Below are 17,547 nucleotides of genomic sequence, written 5' to 3' on the forward strand. Positions count from 1 at the left end.
ATAGGACACAGTTCATTGGCTTCTCTACAAGTTAACATATTACAGTTCTTGAAAATCACTTTTCAATTTCATAATTCACAGGTGCTCACTAAAATGCCTTAAATATCACTTGTTCATTCAAAATGTTATATTTATTTGGCATGATCGTTGTTCTATTCTACCCTCATGAAGCTTTCGACTTCCACCTCATCTTCTAGTCACAAGATCATGTCTGACTTGATCAGCCAACTCTTGACACAAATATGTGACCAGGATTTGAACAGATTTTTTGAGGCCTTTGGGGAATGGGAAGTCACTAATGTGATCGGAGGAGATGCATGAGGAGCATTTGGAAACTGGTGAAGGTGCAGATGAAAAGGTGATAAATTCTTCAGGTGGATTAAGACACACTATGGAGACTCCTTGCCATTTACAAAGATAAACATAAAGGCTTTGGCCTTATGAATCTGCCAAGTCATCATCAGGAAGTGGTGCTCAGTTTCCTGAGACTTTGAAAACGCAGCTGCTAACCCTTGAATTCCAAAAGCAGAGTCACAATGAAGTTCATAGTCACAGTATCATAGTTAAGATTCAACCTGCCATCTTGTGCCAAGTTGGTTATTAGCCCACCCTTCAGGTTATGTCTGTTAAAATCAGAAATGGGTGAGTTGGAGATGTGAAACAAACCTCACAGACCTTATCCACCCACCAATCATGGTTTTTTCAGACAATTACATACAACCTGGTCATTCATATTACTCAACCAGCTCTTCATTAAGCCTGGCTATATGCAATATTTGTGCAGCAACATCTAACAGACTTGAACTCCACAAGTACCATAAAGAAGAACCTCAAAGAATATCTGGAATTCACACACGCAAATGGTGCATCCTGGTTTTATGTCCAAATTTAAAAATAGCAAAACCTTTTGGTAAATCAGCAGCAACCAATTTATTTACAGTAATATGCAGTATATACAGTATTTACCCAAGTGGGCGTTAACAGGAAAAAGACGCTTCAAATCCTCTGACTTTTATTATTTTAAATTAAAATTAACATTTACAAGTAACTTGCATTGAACATAAATAAGGAGAACTAAGTATGCAGCTGCTGGAAATCTGAATTATAAACAGAAGTAACTGGAAATACTCAGCAAGCAAGGCAACATCTGTGGAGGGAGATATCAAGTCAATGCTTCAGAACAACAATCTGCACTCGTTCTGACGATGGGTTAGTTCCCTCTATTTCTCTTTGCACAGATGCCACCAGATGTGCTGAACATTTCCAAAACTTATCCTGGTTCTGCCGGAGCGGCTTCCTTCTTCTTCTCTTGCAGTCTCGTTTTTCTATACCCCTTGCAGGCTCTCTAGTGAATGGAGGAGTGTCTTCTCTAATTCTGTCTCTCATGTACAAAGAAGATATGCTCTGACTGGTCATTCCCTGTGATTGATTTTTTTTCTGGGCAACTGGGGGCAAATTCACCCTCCACCCTTGTGTATTTTTAGTGGTGTGATGCATTCACACTACCTCTGGGGAATAAGGCAGTCATGTGAGCAGGGCCAAGCCTAGGATCGCCTGAAGCAGCTCAGTGATTCCATTTGTATTACTCTTTCAGACCTTGGTCTCACCTCTCATCACCCATGGTTTCCTTCATTAGTCCCATAGATTGAGGGACTATCTATGCAGACACTTCGACAGAGTCTTCCCTTGTCCTTACTTGCACCTCCATGACAAGAACCTCCACTAAGACAATCCCAGCCACACGCAGACACAGAGAAGCAGCCTCCATCTCATTTGAGGCCACAAGGAAAATACTGTACAGGAATGGGTGAGACAGAAAGCCAACCTGTCAACTATGGCACAGCTCAGTTCATTTGGGTGACATTCATTTGCGATTGTGTAAACTATTATTTTTTATTGAATTCAAAAAGTCTATGTTGAAGATTACAGTGAGTAAACCAACTCTTTTACTGTGATGTTCCTTTTCAAATCAATGGGAGTTTTAAATTGCATTTTAAATATTCTGAAAACTAAACTAGCTGAGTTCTGACTGGCTATTTATAAAACATCACAAATGAAAAAGAGGGAGGTTTGATTTGAGTTATTGTATTGGATTTTTTGAAGACATACCCAGTTATAGAATTGATTGTAAGATTAGCTTCAAGATATAGACTGTTTCCATGTCCAGTTACTTTGTCAACATTACACATTTTACTTTATGTAATAAATGGTCCTCATATTGTACACTTATTTAATTATCTTTACAGTGACTAAATGATCAAATATAAGTTGACTGTAAATAAAGAAACATTCTGGACTCTGGATAGAAAAAAAGTGATGTATTTTGCAAGCATGTATTTATCATGTATTTCATCATTCTTAAACTTCACATAATTTCCCAAATGGCCTTTGTCATTCTATAGAGGTGGATGGATGAAGGAAACAATCATCAGCTGAATCAAACAACTCACCTGATGGCCTTGCCTCAATGACATATCGGCTAATTGGTGCCTTGCCAGCATCTCCACTGGACCAATGAATCGTAATGGCTGATCCATACCTGTAGATCAATGGCTCACCTGGAGGACCAGGAGCACCTTGAGGGAAGGTAAAACATATCCAATCAGTCGAAACAGCATGTGACACTGCCTTTCACAAGAAATACCAAAATACTTGCAGTCAAATTTTTTTTCAAACTGTAGTCATTATTAAAATGGAGGAAATAACTCCAGCCAAGTTACACACATAAAGAGTCTCAAAAATAGCAATAAGGTAAATAACTAGTCAACTTTATTTTGTGAGATATTGACTGGGTGATAAAGATTGGTTAGCATTCCAGGAGAATTCCACTACCAAAGGTTCACTAAGACTCAGATCACTTTCTATTTTAGAAAAAAGTTAATATTTGGAGAAGAATTGCAATCCCTGGCTCCCTTCTAAATGATAAACCGCTTCCCTTCCATTTCTCATATTCATTTCTAATACAATGTAGGAAGGTCATGAAATTCTTTGTCACAAAATCATTTAACCAGCAGCCTGAGTCACTTCTTCCCTCCTCTCTTCATACGCTGACTTGAAATCACACATTTCAATATCCTTGTTCCTTTTCACAAATCCATTTGATAGGATTGTGAGGTTATAGGCAGCAGATATTCTTTGTCACCAGAACAAAGGGAACGTACAGGACCAGCACTACAAACTGCTTTTTTAAAACAATATTGGAAAGTCGAGCTATTCTAAACAAAAAAGTCAGATTTTTTTCATATAAAATGTTAAAAAGAGACATGATTTATATGGAGACTGAACTATTCTCCAACCCTGACAGACTTTTCTGGGAAACAGAATTCTCAAACAACACAATATTATTGCTTTATCTCTTGGTCTTGGGATCCATGTGGAAATTTAAACTCCTGATCATAACCCACTCTGGCAGCACGTGAAGTTATTTTAGGTCAATATTATAAATATTTGCAACTCAAAACAATTCCAATGGGTTAGAATATGATTTGGAGAATAAAAAACGAAATGGAGATACCTTCTCCAGGTCCAGTGGTAATATTTGCCTCAACTTCTGGTCCATACGTGTATGTTTTTGCTTTTATTCGATAAGTGTAAGTCACACCATCTGACAGGTCTTTAATTTTCATCCATCGAGGAGTATTTCCCTTCACATCCACAGTTACAATCTTACTGACTCCTGTACAATGACAGAATTACTGAATCAGCCAGTTTGCAACATACAAGGGCAATATACATCCAATTGCACAGATTAATTATGGGAAAAAGGCAAACAAGTACAAATATTCACTTCGAAATTAGAAATCAGTAAATCTGAATACAGTCACATTCCATAATTTTTTTCTCTCACTCTTCTGCCAAGTTCTTTCTCTTCTTCTGACTATGCATGCCCTGCTGTGGAGTATTTACATATACACAGGTGCCCAATTGAAGTTTTTGGCAGTTGACAACTACTCTTGATTAAATGTCATATGGCATGTGAGGAGTCCAAACTAATCACAGCATTCAGGCTGAGAGCAAAAATAAATGTCAGCAAGTTTTTGTTACTTACTATATTTGTTTCCTTCTTTCAATTTTATTTTCTTTCTCATTACAGTGTTTATTATTGGGGCACTTTAAAATTGTTTTCTGCCTTTGTTCATACTGCTATTTATTTTATTTCTATGATTTATTTCATAGCAGAATCATTGCTGGTAAACTTACTATTCTGCAGATAATTAACTGAATAATACAAAATGGACATAAAAGGGAGATTGTAAAAATTAGGAAACTTTAATTGATTATATTTCTCAATGAGGTGCATTCCTTCTGCTGTTTGTCTACCTTCTGCACATACTACGATAATTGTTTTTAAGAATAGATTTACAAACTATATGTTTACCATCAACAGGTGTGCAAGGCTCATAAACTAGTCGATATCCTTCAATTATTCCATTTGGATATTTTGGGGCTCCCCAGGATACATTCACAGAGGTTGTTGTAAGTTCACTGAATCGAATGTAGCTTGGAGCGCTTGGAGCTGTTCATGGAAAAATAGCATTGTTAATCAGTCACACTTATCTGTAATCTCTAATCATACAATGAGGAGAGAGGATGCATGATAAGAGAGTTCTTTTAAGATTGCACTATTAGTAAAAATATTTTAGTATTTAATATTTCCTATTCACATCATAATTTCACATGCCTTGTGAGGAGTCCAAACTAAACAAAGCATTCAGGCTAAAAGCAAGAAAGCGATGTTGAGAAGAAACAGACAGAAGCTAAAAAATGGAGCAAAATTGAGAATGTGTGTTGTGCCTCTGTATGTATTTATATTTTTAAAGAAATTACATCCAAACAGATTTTCTGCCAAACATTCTATTGTCAGGCTTTTGTTCCATATTTCTGTCAACCTTTTTCATTATACACTCTTAAGCCCAAATTCATTATGGAAATTGAACTTGTAAAGGTATCATGCCAAAAATACAAAGACTACTCAGTGAATCTCAGTTTTCTCCCTCACGCTATGTTCCCAGCCAGTACAGGAAAATACACTGAAGCTTCAATTTGCAGTTCTGCTTTCAAAATTGTTATTTGGTCTTGCTATTTAACAATAAACAATATTTTCAAATTATAGTGATACATGAAAGTCAGCATCGATCGATAAGTTTAAAATGGAACATGTTTGGTATCTTCTTGTCCTTTTTCAGAGGTTTGAGATACAGCACCTTTCCCTCTTAGCCAGAGACTCTAGGTTTAGATTAGATTAGATTCTCTACAGTGTGGAAACAGGTCCTTCGGCTCAACTAGTCCACACCGACCCTCCGAAGAGTAACCCACCCAGACCTATTCCCCCCAACTAATGCACCTAACACTACAAGCAATTTAGCATGACCAATTCACCTAACCTGCACATCTTTGGACTGTGGGAGGAAACCGGAGCACCCTGAAGAAACCCACACAGACACGGGGAGAACTTGCAAACTCCACACAGACAGAAGTTGCATCCAAGACCAGAAGGTGCATCCGTACTATTGCCAAACAATGTGATTATCAATGTACAAATCCTTCCAACATACACCATTGTTAGGAGTAGGAAGATTCCTGATCAGCTATGACGATCAGAAGAAAGATGGAGTCTCTATCATCACTACCCTGTCTTTTTTCGACAGCTTGTACATTACAGTGTGTGTTGCCACAACAATGCTGCCTCGCTGAATGATCTATAATACACCACATTCTGTTTCAATTATCTTCTACACTTTGCTTCCACTTCACCTGGAGATTACATATGGTCTTATCCACTAATCCGCATTATATTTTCTGATATGTAACCAGTGGTAAAAATGGGAGAAAAGTGATAAGGAGGGAAGGGGTGGAGAATGAAGGGGGAGAGGCAGAGAGCAGGGTATAGGGGAGATGGAAAAAAAGTTAATAAAATGGGAAGCAAAAGGAAGGGCAGAGATGGGGAAAGGGAAAAATAGGTGAGAGTTGGTGAAAGGAGGGAAATGTTGGAGTAAGGTAGATGATTAGGAGCAGGATTGACTTGACAAAGAAAGTGAAAGTCAGGTTAATGAGTCAGTTGAAAGAGGGAGAGCAGAACATGAAAGCTGATATCGTGGAAAGACAAAAGGGATGCGGCAGTAAAGAGGGAAGCAACAGAGGCGTGGGAGAGAGAAGAAGAGAAAATGTCAAAATGATCCCTTTTTTAATTTCAAAATATACTGTATTCATAAAACTTTTTATATGCACACAGTCACTAGATCAGTTTGGTTCTGTATTCCTTATATATGGAGAACAATCAAAACCCAAGGCATTTCTTACTTATACAGGACTATATTTACATACATTTGAGATACTGGGAAGGTCTGTTAACTGAATGTACTTTGGCAGAAAGATTTGGATGGTGGTCTTTTCCCACTGTGCCTTGGCGGCAGCTGCCCAAAGCTTTAGTTCGTCACTCAGTACATAGCTCTGAACCTTGGAATGGCCAGTCTGCAATACTCAGTCAGGGTTAACTCCTTGCTCTGAATGACCAACACGTTTTGGGCAGAACAATGAGTGTCTCTCACTGAGTCCTGCGAGTAATTTTTTTTATTTCAAAAATATACTTTATTCATAAAATAGTCTTTATATATGTAGTCACAGTTCGAAACTGTACAGTCATAGTGTATTTCAAACAAACAAACACTGGAGTTGACTCTCCTGACAGTTACAACAACCTGGAGGCATTTCTTACTAATGCAACATATTGTTTATACCCATTTCCTACTTCTTCTCCACTGACCATACAATCTAACCCCTGTAAGTGCTTCTGCTGCCCCCCCCGTTACTCCTTTGCAATGTCTTCTTTAGCTCTGTCTTACTTTCACCTTTCTTCCTCATGTATATTCCAGGCTGACACTCCAGAGCAGTACTTAGCAATCGCTGTACTGATGAAAGTGCTGTCTTTCAAATGAAATGTTTAACCAAGGCTTTTTTTAGCTTAGTCAGGTCTTTCCGCCAGGTCCTATGGGTCCTATCAAAGAACAGCAGTTAAGCTTTCCCAGGGTTATAGCTATCATTTATTCCTCAACTGATATAACTAAAATAGGTTATTTTTACTTTGATATTTCTGGTATCTTGCTTTGTATAAACTGGCTGCTTTATTTCTCCACCTAGAACAGTGATAGTGAAGTAGTTTGAAATGCAAATAGAATCCTTACACATTCTTTCCTTATTTTTAAAAGATGTTTTAGATTAGATTAGATTAGATCACTTACAATGTGGAAACAGGCCCTTCGGCCCAACAAGTCCACACCGCCCCGCCGAAGCGCAAACCACCCATACCCCTACATTTACCCCTTACCTAACACTACGGGCAATTTAGCATGGCCAATTCACCTGACCTGCACATCTTTGGACTGTGGGTTTTAGCCTATTGCTCATCTGTTTTGCTAATCTGTTTCAACCTAGAAGGAATCCTTTCATCATTTGGCCTATGAGCACTTACCAGTTTCTTGCAGTTCTTGAAGATACTAGATGTTTATGAGCATTAATAGACAAAGAACATTTGTTTTGAGAAATTGTCTAAGACTTTGCCCCAGTAAGTTCAACATTAAATACTATGTGGATTTGTTTTGTTCCAAATAATATTGAAAACATTTTTATCTTTAAAGGATCAGCAGTACCTAAACCATATAACTCATGCTCTGTCTCCAATGTGCAATTTCAGTCATTTTATCTAATAAAATGCAGATTATTTCCAGGCTAGGAGCTTTTTGTAATCAAAACATATTTAATAATGTTGGAAATATAGTGATGCGTTGACATTAGAAATAATTCAAGCTTCCAATGTCACTTTGTAGCCAATTAATCAATTTAATGATTATTTAACAGGAAATAGCTACTGTTTTGAAGCAGCCAGGGTGGGTGGACACCTGCATTTCTTCTTTCTTAATAAGGCAAGACTTGACGTCCATCCATCAGTTCTCCAGGTAATTATAACAATGATGAAGACCATTGCAAAAAGTAATTGTCAATTGTTTGTAGAAACCAATTTCACATTCTCTGGCATTATGTGTTTTTGTATCCTTCTTCTTTCTGGGTTTGGCAATATGTGCACAATGAGGATTGTTTATGAGAATATTTGAAGGATAGAAGAAACAAGCTACATTCATGTAAAAACTATGATTGCTAAAACTGCACTATCAATTTTTCTGCATAAAGGCCTTTTATGTCAGCTTCCCTGCTGTGCCATAGTTTTTGATAAAACTTATTTTTATTTACTTGCTAATAGGGAGTCCATAAAAAGACAGTTAATAGTAGTTCTGTTCTATGGCTTTTGTAAGTAGCCTTAAAAAGACAGTGATGTCAGCTATAATTTTTCATATTAGGGATTTGTAATTTAAGAAACTGGCTGCTGTGACAGCTTATTTTGACCACGTAGCCCAGAAAAATCCTAGGAGTGATCCCTGGTTTTTGTTTAGTTATCGGATGTCAAAGTGGTTTCTGTTTTCTTTCCAATGAAGAAGCGGGCATTTCATGGGTTATGAAAACAATCATGTGTTGAATATTATTCACTTATTCGGTAGAGTTTGACATTCAGGGACTCCCAGCTGCACCAGTAACAGCTTTACAAACTACAGATTTGTTTCCAGTAAGAAAACAACCTCCCGATTAAACTTAGTAGTCATGAAGGGATTCCTGGCATTATCAATAAGGTGGAGTTTAAATTTAAGATGGATGATGATCTTCATTTTATAAGGGTGTAAGAATCAGAAAGCGTTAGTACTGAGCAGTGCCTTCAGCACCACCTAATTTAATGGTTTGTTGGAGGAATAACTTAGGATCTTGGAGGAGTCAGATGTAACATTCTATAATCTCAGATTGTTATAGAATTTAAATTTCAACATCTACCATTATGGGATTCAAACCCATGAGTGTCCCAAGAACATTAGTCTGAAATTCTCGATAACTAGTCCAGCAATGTTACCACTTCACCATTATTTCCCCTTGTGATTAGCTATATTGGCATAAGAAATTTGTTTCATACATTCAACATGATGGGAACCTGTGACTATACTGGTTTGGCAGAAATGTTTTTCAATGCTACCTACACTGAAGAGAGTTCAGACTCTAAGAATCAACAGCTTGTGTGAGGAAGTACACAATAAAATGGTCAAAGTGCAACATTCATTCCACAAGCTAATTGCCATGTCTGAAACTGATGTAACTTGGGAGTTCAACACAAGATGGTAAACAAATAGCTATGACTGATTTAAGGCTGATGTTAGATGTTGATCAGAATATTTGACTTTCTTATCTTCCCAAGAAGAATCCTCAATAACTGTGACAGAGATTCTGTGAAGGCTGTTGACTTCAAATTTTTGCAGCATTAAAATAACTCCTGAGTGTTTTCATTATTTTTTGAGATTTCATGTAGTCTTTTTTAATATAAGATATTGATGTACAAAAGTTGGGTATGCACTTGGCCAGAATTCATTATGTTTGTTTTAGAATTCTTACAGAGTAGAAACAGGCTATTTGGCCCAACAAGTCCACACCTACACTCCGAAGGGTAGCCCACCCAGATCCATTCCCCTACCTTATTACTCTACATTTACCCCTGACTAATGCACCTAACCTACACATGCCTAAACACTACGAGCAATTCAGCACAGCCAACTCACCCTAATCTGCACATCTTTAGATTGTGCGAGGAAACTGGAGCACCCAGAGGAAACCCATGCAGACACAGGGAAAACGTGACAATCAGTGGCCTGAGGCTGGATTCGAACCCAGTCCCTAGCACTGTGAGGTAGCAGCGCTAACCACTGAGCCACCATGCCACACCATGTTGCTTTTATTGGTTTGAGCTTGATAGGAATTCTTGTTTAGTTCCACTTTATGTAGTATCTATATTTTCAAAATTGGGAAATACATGATAATATTCACTCGAAATAAGGTAATAATAAAAGGCAGAGCAGAAATTTTATTGTAATATCAGGGAGACTTCTGCAATATCACAATACAAAATCCTTGGAAATAAGCTAGAAAGTGGTTACACAGAGTCTTGAAGTAGTTTGGGTATTCCTTGATGGTCTTGTAATGTGTGAACTGGGGAATCAAAGATGTTAAGAATTAGATATTGCTAGCTATAACCTAATATAGACCCAGGATAAGACAGAGACTAGCACATTTATTCGGTCAATCGAGGCCAATGAACAACGAAAAATATACAAATGTATCCACTGGTGAACAACGGATTGGTGCAGTACTTAAGCTCCATTTTCACAGACAAGTGGGCTCTACCATCTTGACACAGGCTTTGAAACAGGTGTTCCCAAAGTATGAGAAAGAATGAGTGACAGAATGCTATTGGAACTCACCCTGAAAATGGCTGAAGCTGCTCAATTGCTACCATCGAATGACCAACAGATCATTTGTCATATGCAAATCAATCTCATTATTTTCTGCCTAAAGATTTGATCATGCATATATGTGTTGCTACGTCCTTGCTTCATGTAGGCTCATGTAGGATGCCGGATAAGACCGGTAATAAGAAAAAGCTGATTAATGGGAGAGCCAGCACAGTGTACCTGAAGTCACTCAGCCTCATCATAGTATAAACAAGGTGGCACCTTGCACCAAGATGCACCAATCACCTCTGCTGAGTTTAGAATATGATTTCAGGATATGACAATTAGAAGGATTTGAAAGATTTACTTGATTAACTGGAAAATATTCTGATAAACCTGCAGTGATAATTCAAGCTTTACTGGTCTAGAGGTTCATTTATAAAGAGAATGGTAACATCAGGACTTCAATATTCAGAAATGATCTCACTGTCCTTCCAAGCAATTGAATGCTGGCAGCTATATATATCATTACATAGTCACCATTACTTCCCCTGTAACCTGGATTACTTCGAAGTGGTTCCAGATTGTGAACAGCAGCAGCAAATTTGACAACATATTTGATGATTGCATTTCACTCCTGATTTCTGCACCTTCTTGTTTAGTAAGAAGGTTAGTATTACCTCAAAGTCAGTGTATGGCCAACTTTGCTTTCTGCATTCTGTTGCTAACAGATGGGTAACTTTTCAAGACTGTGATGCCAGCAGGGGGCTGACCCATGGTAAGAAAATAAAGGTCACAAAGGACAAAAGTGTTTCATGTTTGAAACATCACATTATGATGAGAGAGACATACTATGAATCTTTCCAAAAATGAGAAACTCCTGAGGACCAGCAGATTTGATTGCTGTTTTCAGTTCTAGGTAAGTTTTCAGGTTTCTTTGTTTTTCCTTCTCTTCCTTTGTTTAGTCCTGTGCGGGCTATCAGAATAACGGGTTATGGATGTTAGGGCAGTTGCATGTTCCTCCTGCAGAATGTGGCAGGTGAGAGACACTTCACATGTCTTTGCCGACTACATCTGTGGGAAGTGCACCCAACTCCAGCTCCTCGAAAACCGAGTTAGGAAACTGGAGCTGTAGCTGGATGAACTACGGATCATCCGGGAGGCTGAGGGGGAAAGTGAGAGGATGTACAGAGAGGTGGTCACTCCCCAGACAGAGGATAAGGATAGCTGGGTTACTGTCAGAGGGAAGAAAGGGAACCGACGGTCAGAGCAGGGATCCCCTGTGGCCGTTCCCCTCAGCAATAAGTATACTATTTTGGATATTGCTGGTGGGGACGGCCTACCAGGGGTAAGCCACAGTTGTCAGGTCTCTGGCACTGAGCCTGACACTGTGGCTCAGAAGGGAAGGGGGGAAAATAGAAAAGCGCTAGTGTTAGGGGACTCAATAGTTAGACGGATTGACAGGAGATTTTGTGATCAGGAATGGGATTCCGGAAGGTATGCTGCCTCCCTGGTGCCAGGGTCCGGGATATCGCCGATCGGGTTTACAAGATTCTGAAGGGGGAGCAGCCAGAAATCGTGGTACATATTAGCACCAATGATGTAGCCACGAAAGGGATTGAGGATCTGAAAAGTGACTACAGACAAATTTCAGGTTTGCTACCGGTGCCATAAGATAGTGAAACGAGGAACAGTCAGCAAATGCAGCTTGACACGTGGCTGCGAGGCTGGTGCAGGAGGGAGGGCTTCAGATACCTAGACCATTGGGATACCTTCTGGGGAAGGTGGGACCTGTACATGAAGGACGGGTTGCACCTGAACTGGAGCGGCATAAATGTCCTGGCTGGGAGATTTGCTCGTGTGATTCGGGAGAGTTTAAACTAATTTAGCAGGGGGGTTAGGAATGAGAGCCACATGTATGAGAGGGGGTCAGTTGCAGACGTGCCAGTGACAGGATATATTGAATCTAAAAGGAAGGCTTCTCACGCAGTGAAACAAAGGGGTCGATTAGTGTGTCTGCTTTAGTGCAAGGAGTGTGCGAAATAAGAGTGACGAACTTAGAGCATAGATCAGTACTTGGGACTACGATGTTGTGGCCATAACGGAGACGTGGGTTTCACTGGGGAAGGAATAGTTGCTTGATGTTCCAGGGTTTAGAACATTTAAAAAGAACAGGGAGGATGGAAAAAGAGGAGGGAATGTAGCATTGCTAATCAGAGAGTGCATCACAGCTACAGAAACGAAGGTTGTTGAGGAAGGTTTGTCGACTGAGTCAGTATGGGTGGAAGTTAGGAGCAGCAAGGGAACAGCCAACGCATTGGAGGTTTTCTATAGACCACCTAATAGCAGTTGAGAGATCGAGGATCTCATAGGCCGGTAGATTCTGGAAAAATGCAAAAAAAGCAGTGTTGTTCTTATGGTGATTTCAACTTTCCCAATATCGACTGGAACCTCCTAAGTGTAGATGGTTTGGATGGAGCCGTTTTTGTCAGGTGTGTTCAGGAGGGTTTCCTTACTCAGTATGTCGGCAGACCGACGAGGGGAGAGGCCATATTGGATTTGGTGCTTGGCAAAGAGCCAGGACAGGTGTCAGATCTTGCCGTGGGAGAGCACTTTGGTGACAGTGATCACAACTGTCTCACATTTAGCATAGCCTTGGAAAGTGAAAGGAGCAATTACTGAGGGAAGATATTCAATTGGGGAAAAGAAAATTATGACGCTATCAGACAGGAGTTGGGAAGTATAGACTGGGAGCAATTGTTCCACAGAAAGGGCACAGCAGACGTGTAGAGACTATTTAAGGAGCAGTTGTTGCGAGTGATGCACAAATCTGTTCCTCTGAGGCAAGTAAGAAGAGGTAAGATTAAGGAACCTTGGATGACGAGAACAGAGGAACTTCTCGTCAAAAGGAAGGAGGCAGCTTATGTAAGGTGGAGGAAGCAAGAATCTAGCACAGCTTTAGAGGATTATAGGCTTGCTGGAAAGGAGCTCAGAAATGGACTGAGAAGAGCCAAGAGGAGGCATGAAAAAGGCTTGGCCAGAAGTATTCGGGAGAACCCAAAGGCATTTTACTCACACGTGAGGAATAAGAAAATGATCAGGGGGAAGGTAGGGCCGATCAGGGATAGCGGAGGGAACTTGTGCGTGGAGTCTGAGCAGATAGGGGAAGCCATAAATGAGTTTTTTGCTTTGGTTTTCACCAAGGAAAGGGAACTTGTTATAAATGAAAACTTACATGAGCTGGGATACAGTCTTGACCAGATCAAGATTGATGAAGTTGATGTGCTAGAAATTTTGGAAAATATTAAGATTGACAAGTCCCCAGGGCCAGACCAGATTTATCCTAGGCTGCTCCGGGAAATGAGAAAGGAGGTTGCTAAGCCGCTGGCGAGGATATTTGCCATCTCACTCTCCACAGGAGTCGTACTGGAGGACGGGAAGGAGGTGAATGTTGTTCCTCGTTTCAAGATGGGTAGTAGGGAAATCCCTGGCAGTTACAGACCAGTCAGTCTTATATCTGTGGTCAGCAAAGTTTTGGAAAAATTTCTGAGGGATAGGATAATGTGATTAAAGGCAGTCAGCATGGCTTTGTGAGGGGCAGGTCATGCCTCACAAGTTTTACTGAGTCCTTTGAGGAAGTGTCAAGTCAGGTCAACGACGATCGAGCAGTGGATGTGGTGTATATGAACTTCAGCAAGGCATCTGATAGGGTTCCCCATGGTAGGCTAATTCATAAAGTAAGGAAGTATGGGATACAGGGAGATTTGGCTGTCTAGAGGGCTTTTGCCCGAAACATCGATTTTACTGCTCCTCGGATGCTGCCTGAACTGCTGAGCTCTTCCAGCACCACTAATCCAGTGTCTGGATTCAGAATTGACTGGCTGACAGAAGGCAGAGAGTGATTGTAGATGGAAAGTATTCTGCCTGGAGGACAGTGTTGAGTGGGGTCCCGCAGGGCTCTGTACTTGGGTATCTGCTCTTTGTAGTTTTTATAAATGACTTGGATGAGGAGGTTGAGGGGTGGGTTAGTAAATTTGCAGATAACACAAAGGTTGGAGGTGTCGTCGATAGTATAGAGGGCTACTACAGGCTGCAGCGTGACATAGACAGAATGCAGAGCTGGGCTGAGAAATGGCAGATGGAGTTCAACCTGGATAAATGCAAAGCGATGCATTTTGGAAGGTCGAACTCGAATGCTCAATATAGGATTAAAGACAGGATTCTTGGCAGTGTGGAGGGACAGAGGGATCTGGGTGTGCAAACGCATAGATCCCTCAAAGTTGCCACCCAAGTGGATAGGGTTGTTAAGAAAGCATATGGTGTTTTGGCTTTCATTAACAGGGGGATAGAGTTTAAGAGCCGTGAGGTTTTGCTGCAGCTCTACAAGTCCCTGGTGAGGCCACACTTGGAATATTGTGTCCAGTTCTGGTCGCCACTATAGGAAATATACAGAGGCTTTGGAGAGGGTGCAAAGAAGGTTTACCAGGATGCTGCCTGGACTGGAGGGCTTGCCTTATGAAGAGAGGTTGAATAGGTTCGAACTTTACTCTCTGGAGAGAAGGAGGAAGAGAGGAGACCTGATTGAGATGTACAAAATAATGAGAGGAATAGATAGAGTCAATAGCTGGATACTTTTCCTCAGGGCAGGATTGACTGGTACGAGAAGTCATAGTTTGAAGATGTTAGGAGGAAGGTATAAAGGAGATGTCAGAGGTAGGTTTTTTACACAGAGAGTTGTGAACGCATGGAATGTGTTACCAGCAGTGGTGGTGGAAGCAGAGTCATTGGGGACATTTAAGCGACTGCTGGACATGCACATGGATAGCAGTGAGTTGAGGGGTGCGTAGGTTGTTAATATATTTTACATTAGGATTAAACCTCGGCACAACGTCGTGGGCCAAAGGGCCTGTTCTGTGCTGGACTTTTCTATGTTCTATTCCACTTTTCATACATCTTCAACCAATAAAGATAGTGAAATCATCAACTAAATTGAGCTGTTGGAGATGGGGGAATCAAATGATATGTTTTTTCAAATGTTCCAGAGCTACAGTACAGTATTTAATCTGTGCATTGTTTTCCTCATCTTTTAATTCTGGAAGATTTGTTTCAAAATAGAAGTGGAAAAAGACTTGCATGCATCTGGCATTTTTCAGTGTCTCAATATCCTAAAGCACTTTTCAACCAACAAAATAGTTTTGAAGTGTAGTCATTGCAGTAATGCAGAAAAGCCTGCAGCCAATTATATTCAGCAAGTTCCCACAAGCAGCAAGTGATAATCGCTGGATGATCTGTATTTAATAAGCTTTGTTGGGAAATAAATATTGCTCATAGAGCAAGGCAAACTTCCTGTTTTTCTCTCAATAGTGACATTGGACCTTTACATCCACCAAAGAGGGAAGGTGGGACCTCAATTTAAATTCTTGTTTCAAAGACAGAATCTTTGACAATGCAGGACTCCATCAGTACTGCAGTGATGTGGCTATGAAAAACATGCTTGTAAAAGTTGTGCATTTCCTTGTCAATTATTTGAGGTGGCTGCTGTTTGGGTAGAAAGGTTTGTAAAATGACTCTAACTCTCTGAAGCAACATTTTATAAGATTATTCTTTCATGGGATATGAGTAGCATTGTTGCCATATGTAAATACCTTTGAACAGAATGGACTGCAAGGTTATTTTCGAGGGCTATTCAGAGTCAACCACATTGCTGTGGATCTGAAGTCATATACAGGCCAGACTCCAGATATCCCACTCCAAAGGGCATTAGTTGAACCAGATTTTACAATAATCGGTGGTAGCTTTTGATTAAGATTAACTTTAAATTTCAAGTTTAATAATTGAATTAAAAATAATATCAGGTGTGCTGTCACCTCCCCAGTAACATTACCATGATGCTACTATCTCCCCACTCAGGCATTACTTTAGTACCCTGCCAGATGACATATTATTCCATTGCTCATCAGTGATGTAACTTTAAATTCTATCTTAGCACTGATCATGAATTAAAACTATTTTGGTTCACATCCCAAGAATCTAGAATCACAAGCTAGCTCCTGAATGTACACAGCTAAGTCTAGCTCATTTACCTTGAATACAAATCGGGTTTTCATGAAAATGTCACTCATTCCTGGAATTCAAACTAAACAGTATCGAGATTAAATCTGATGCTTATTTCAGATTCCAACAGTTATCACTTCTTTTAAAACATGTGTGCACTTTTAAATTATTAAATTCTGTATAATTTGAAACTAAAGTTGCTTACAGATTTCCATTGTTAGTATTTTTGCAAATACTTTTGCAGCTGAGTCCCTGTTTATAAGCAAAACAAATTTTGAAATTTAAATGCATTGACTCAGAATCATTTATAGTTATACTTCTAGTCCTTTAGAAAGTGCCAACTTGGGAACCATTCTACAGGTGCTGGCAGCTTTTCAATGAGTCACATGGGTGTCCTTGTTTCATGTCTTATCCTGGGCAAGTGCTGGTGAACTGGACGTCTAAGATGGGGTTATAGCAGCCAAGCCTAATCAAACCTTCACTTGGCAGCCATAAATGCAGATTTAGTATTAAGGATTATTGAGCAGCAACAGGACAGCTAATATTTACTCTCCTTCAATTAGCAGAGGTCAGTTAATGTAAGGCATGCCAGCAATTTCATTCCAGGTCTTCTTGGTATGAAACACTCTGCTCAACACAAGGAGAACAATCACAGTTTTCAAGTATATCTTATTTTCAGGGAATGATATCCGTAAAATTCATACACTGTGCTTCAATGCAAACAAGCTGAAGGACAAAATCTAAACAGGATATCTATGATTTCACACCATTTCTATCAGTAAATTAAGTACAAGTTGCAAGTCATTTCAGAGAGCAGTATTAGAAAGGATATAGCTAATGGGAATATTGCTTTAAAGAGACACATGATTTGATGATCAATATTAAAATACTTAAATAGTATGTTTAAATGTGGTATTTAACTAGGTTAATTACAATTCCAACTTTCTACTCTAATTAATGTACTTAGAGTAGTCCTGCACATGTTTACAAATGTGCTTTACTGAGGTTTCTTTGTTGCCGAAATTTCTAGAAACTGTACCACAAAAATGTTGGACATGCTAGAAATGTGAAATAAAAACAAATGCTGAAAATTCTCAGCTGGTCAGGCTTCTACTGTGAGGGGAAACAAAGGCCCAAATTTTCAAGTTTTCATATTGTCAGAGATACGACCACTGAC

At 39.6% G+C, this 17,547-nt stretch overlaps 1 protein-coding gene and 1 long non-coding RNA gene across 7 annotated transcripts in view; one reads left to right on the forward strand and one right to left on the reverse strand.

The window, feature by feature from the left end:
* sdk2b (sidekick cell adhesion molecule 2b) overlaps positions 1-17,547 on the reverse strand; it is a 1,001,963-nt gene that overhangs the window by 190,058 nt on the left and 794,358 nt on the right. For all 6 annotated transcript variants that reach the window (XM_088000610.1, XM_088000613.1, XM_088000611.1 and 3 more), the window contains 3 exons: positions 4,379-4,516; positions 3,515-3,676; positions 2,451-2,576 (listed from right to left, as the gene is read on the reverse strand). In XM_088000610.1, the coding sequence (XP_087856736.1) occupies positions 2,451-2,576; positions 3,515-3,676; positions 4,379-4,516 (426 nt within the window). The remainder of the gene's footprint in view (positions 1-2,450; positions 2,577-3,514; positions 3,677-4,378; positions 4,517-17,547) is intronic.
* The window catches only part of LOC122562153 (uncharacterized), a 103,330-nt gene continuing 88,245 nt past the window's right edge, over positions 2,463-17,547 (forward strand). The window contains exons 1-2 of the long non-coding RNA XR_006315246.2: positions 2,463-2,587; positions 7,855-7,952. This is a non-coding gene — a long non-coding RNA (uncharacterized LOC122562153). The remainder of the gene's footprint in view (positions 2,588-7,854; positions 7,953-17,547) is intronic.

Source organism: Chiloscyllium plagiosum, unplaced genomic scaffold, assembly GCF_037043375.1.
Source record: "Chiloscyllium plagiosum isolate Xiang-an unplaced genomic scaffold, Cpla_swu_hap1 HiC_scaffold_25, whole genome shotgun sequence".
NCBI classification, from domain to species: Eukaryota; Metazoa; Chordata; class Chondrichthyes; order Orectolobiformes; family Hemiscylliidae; genus Chiloscyllium; species Chiloscyllium plagiosum.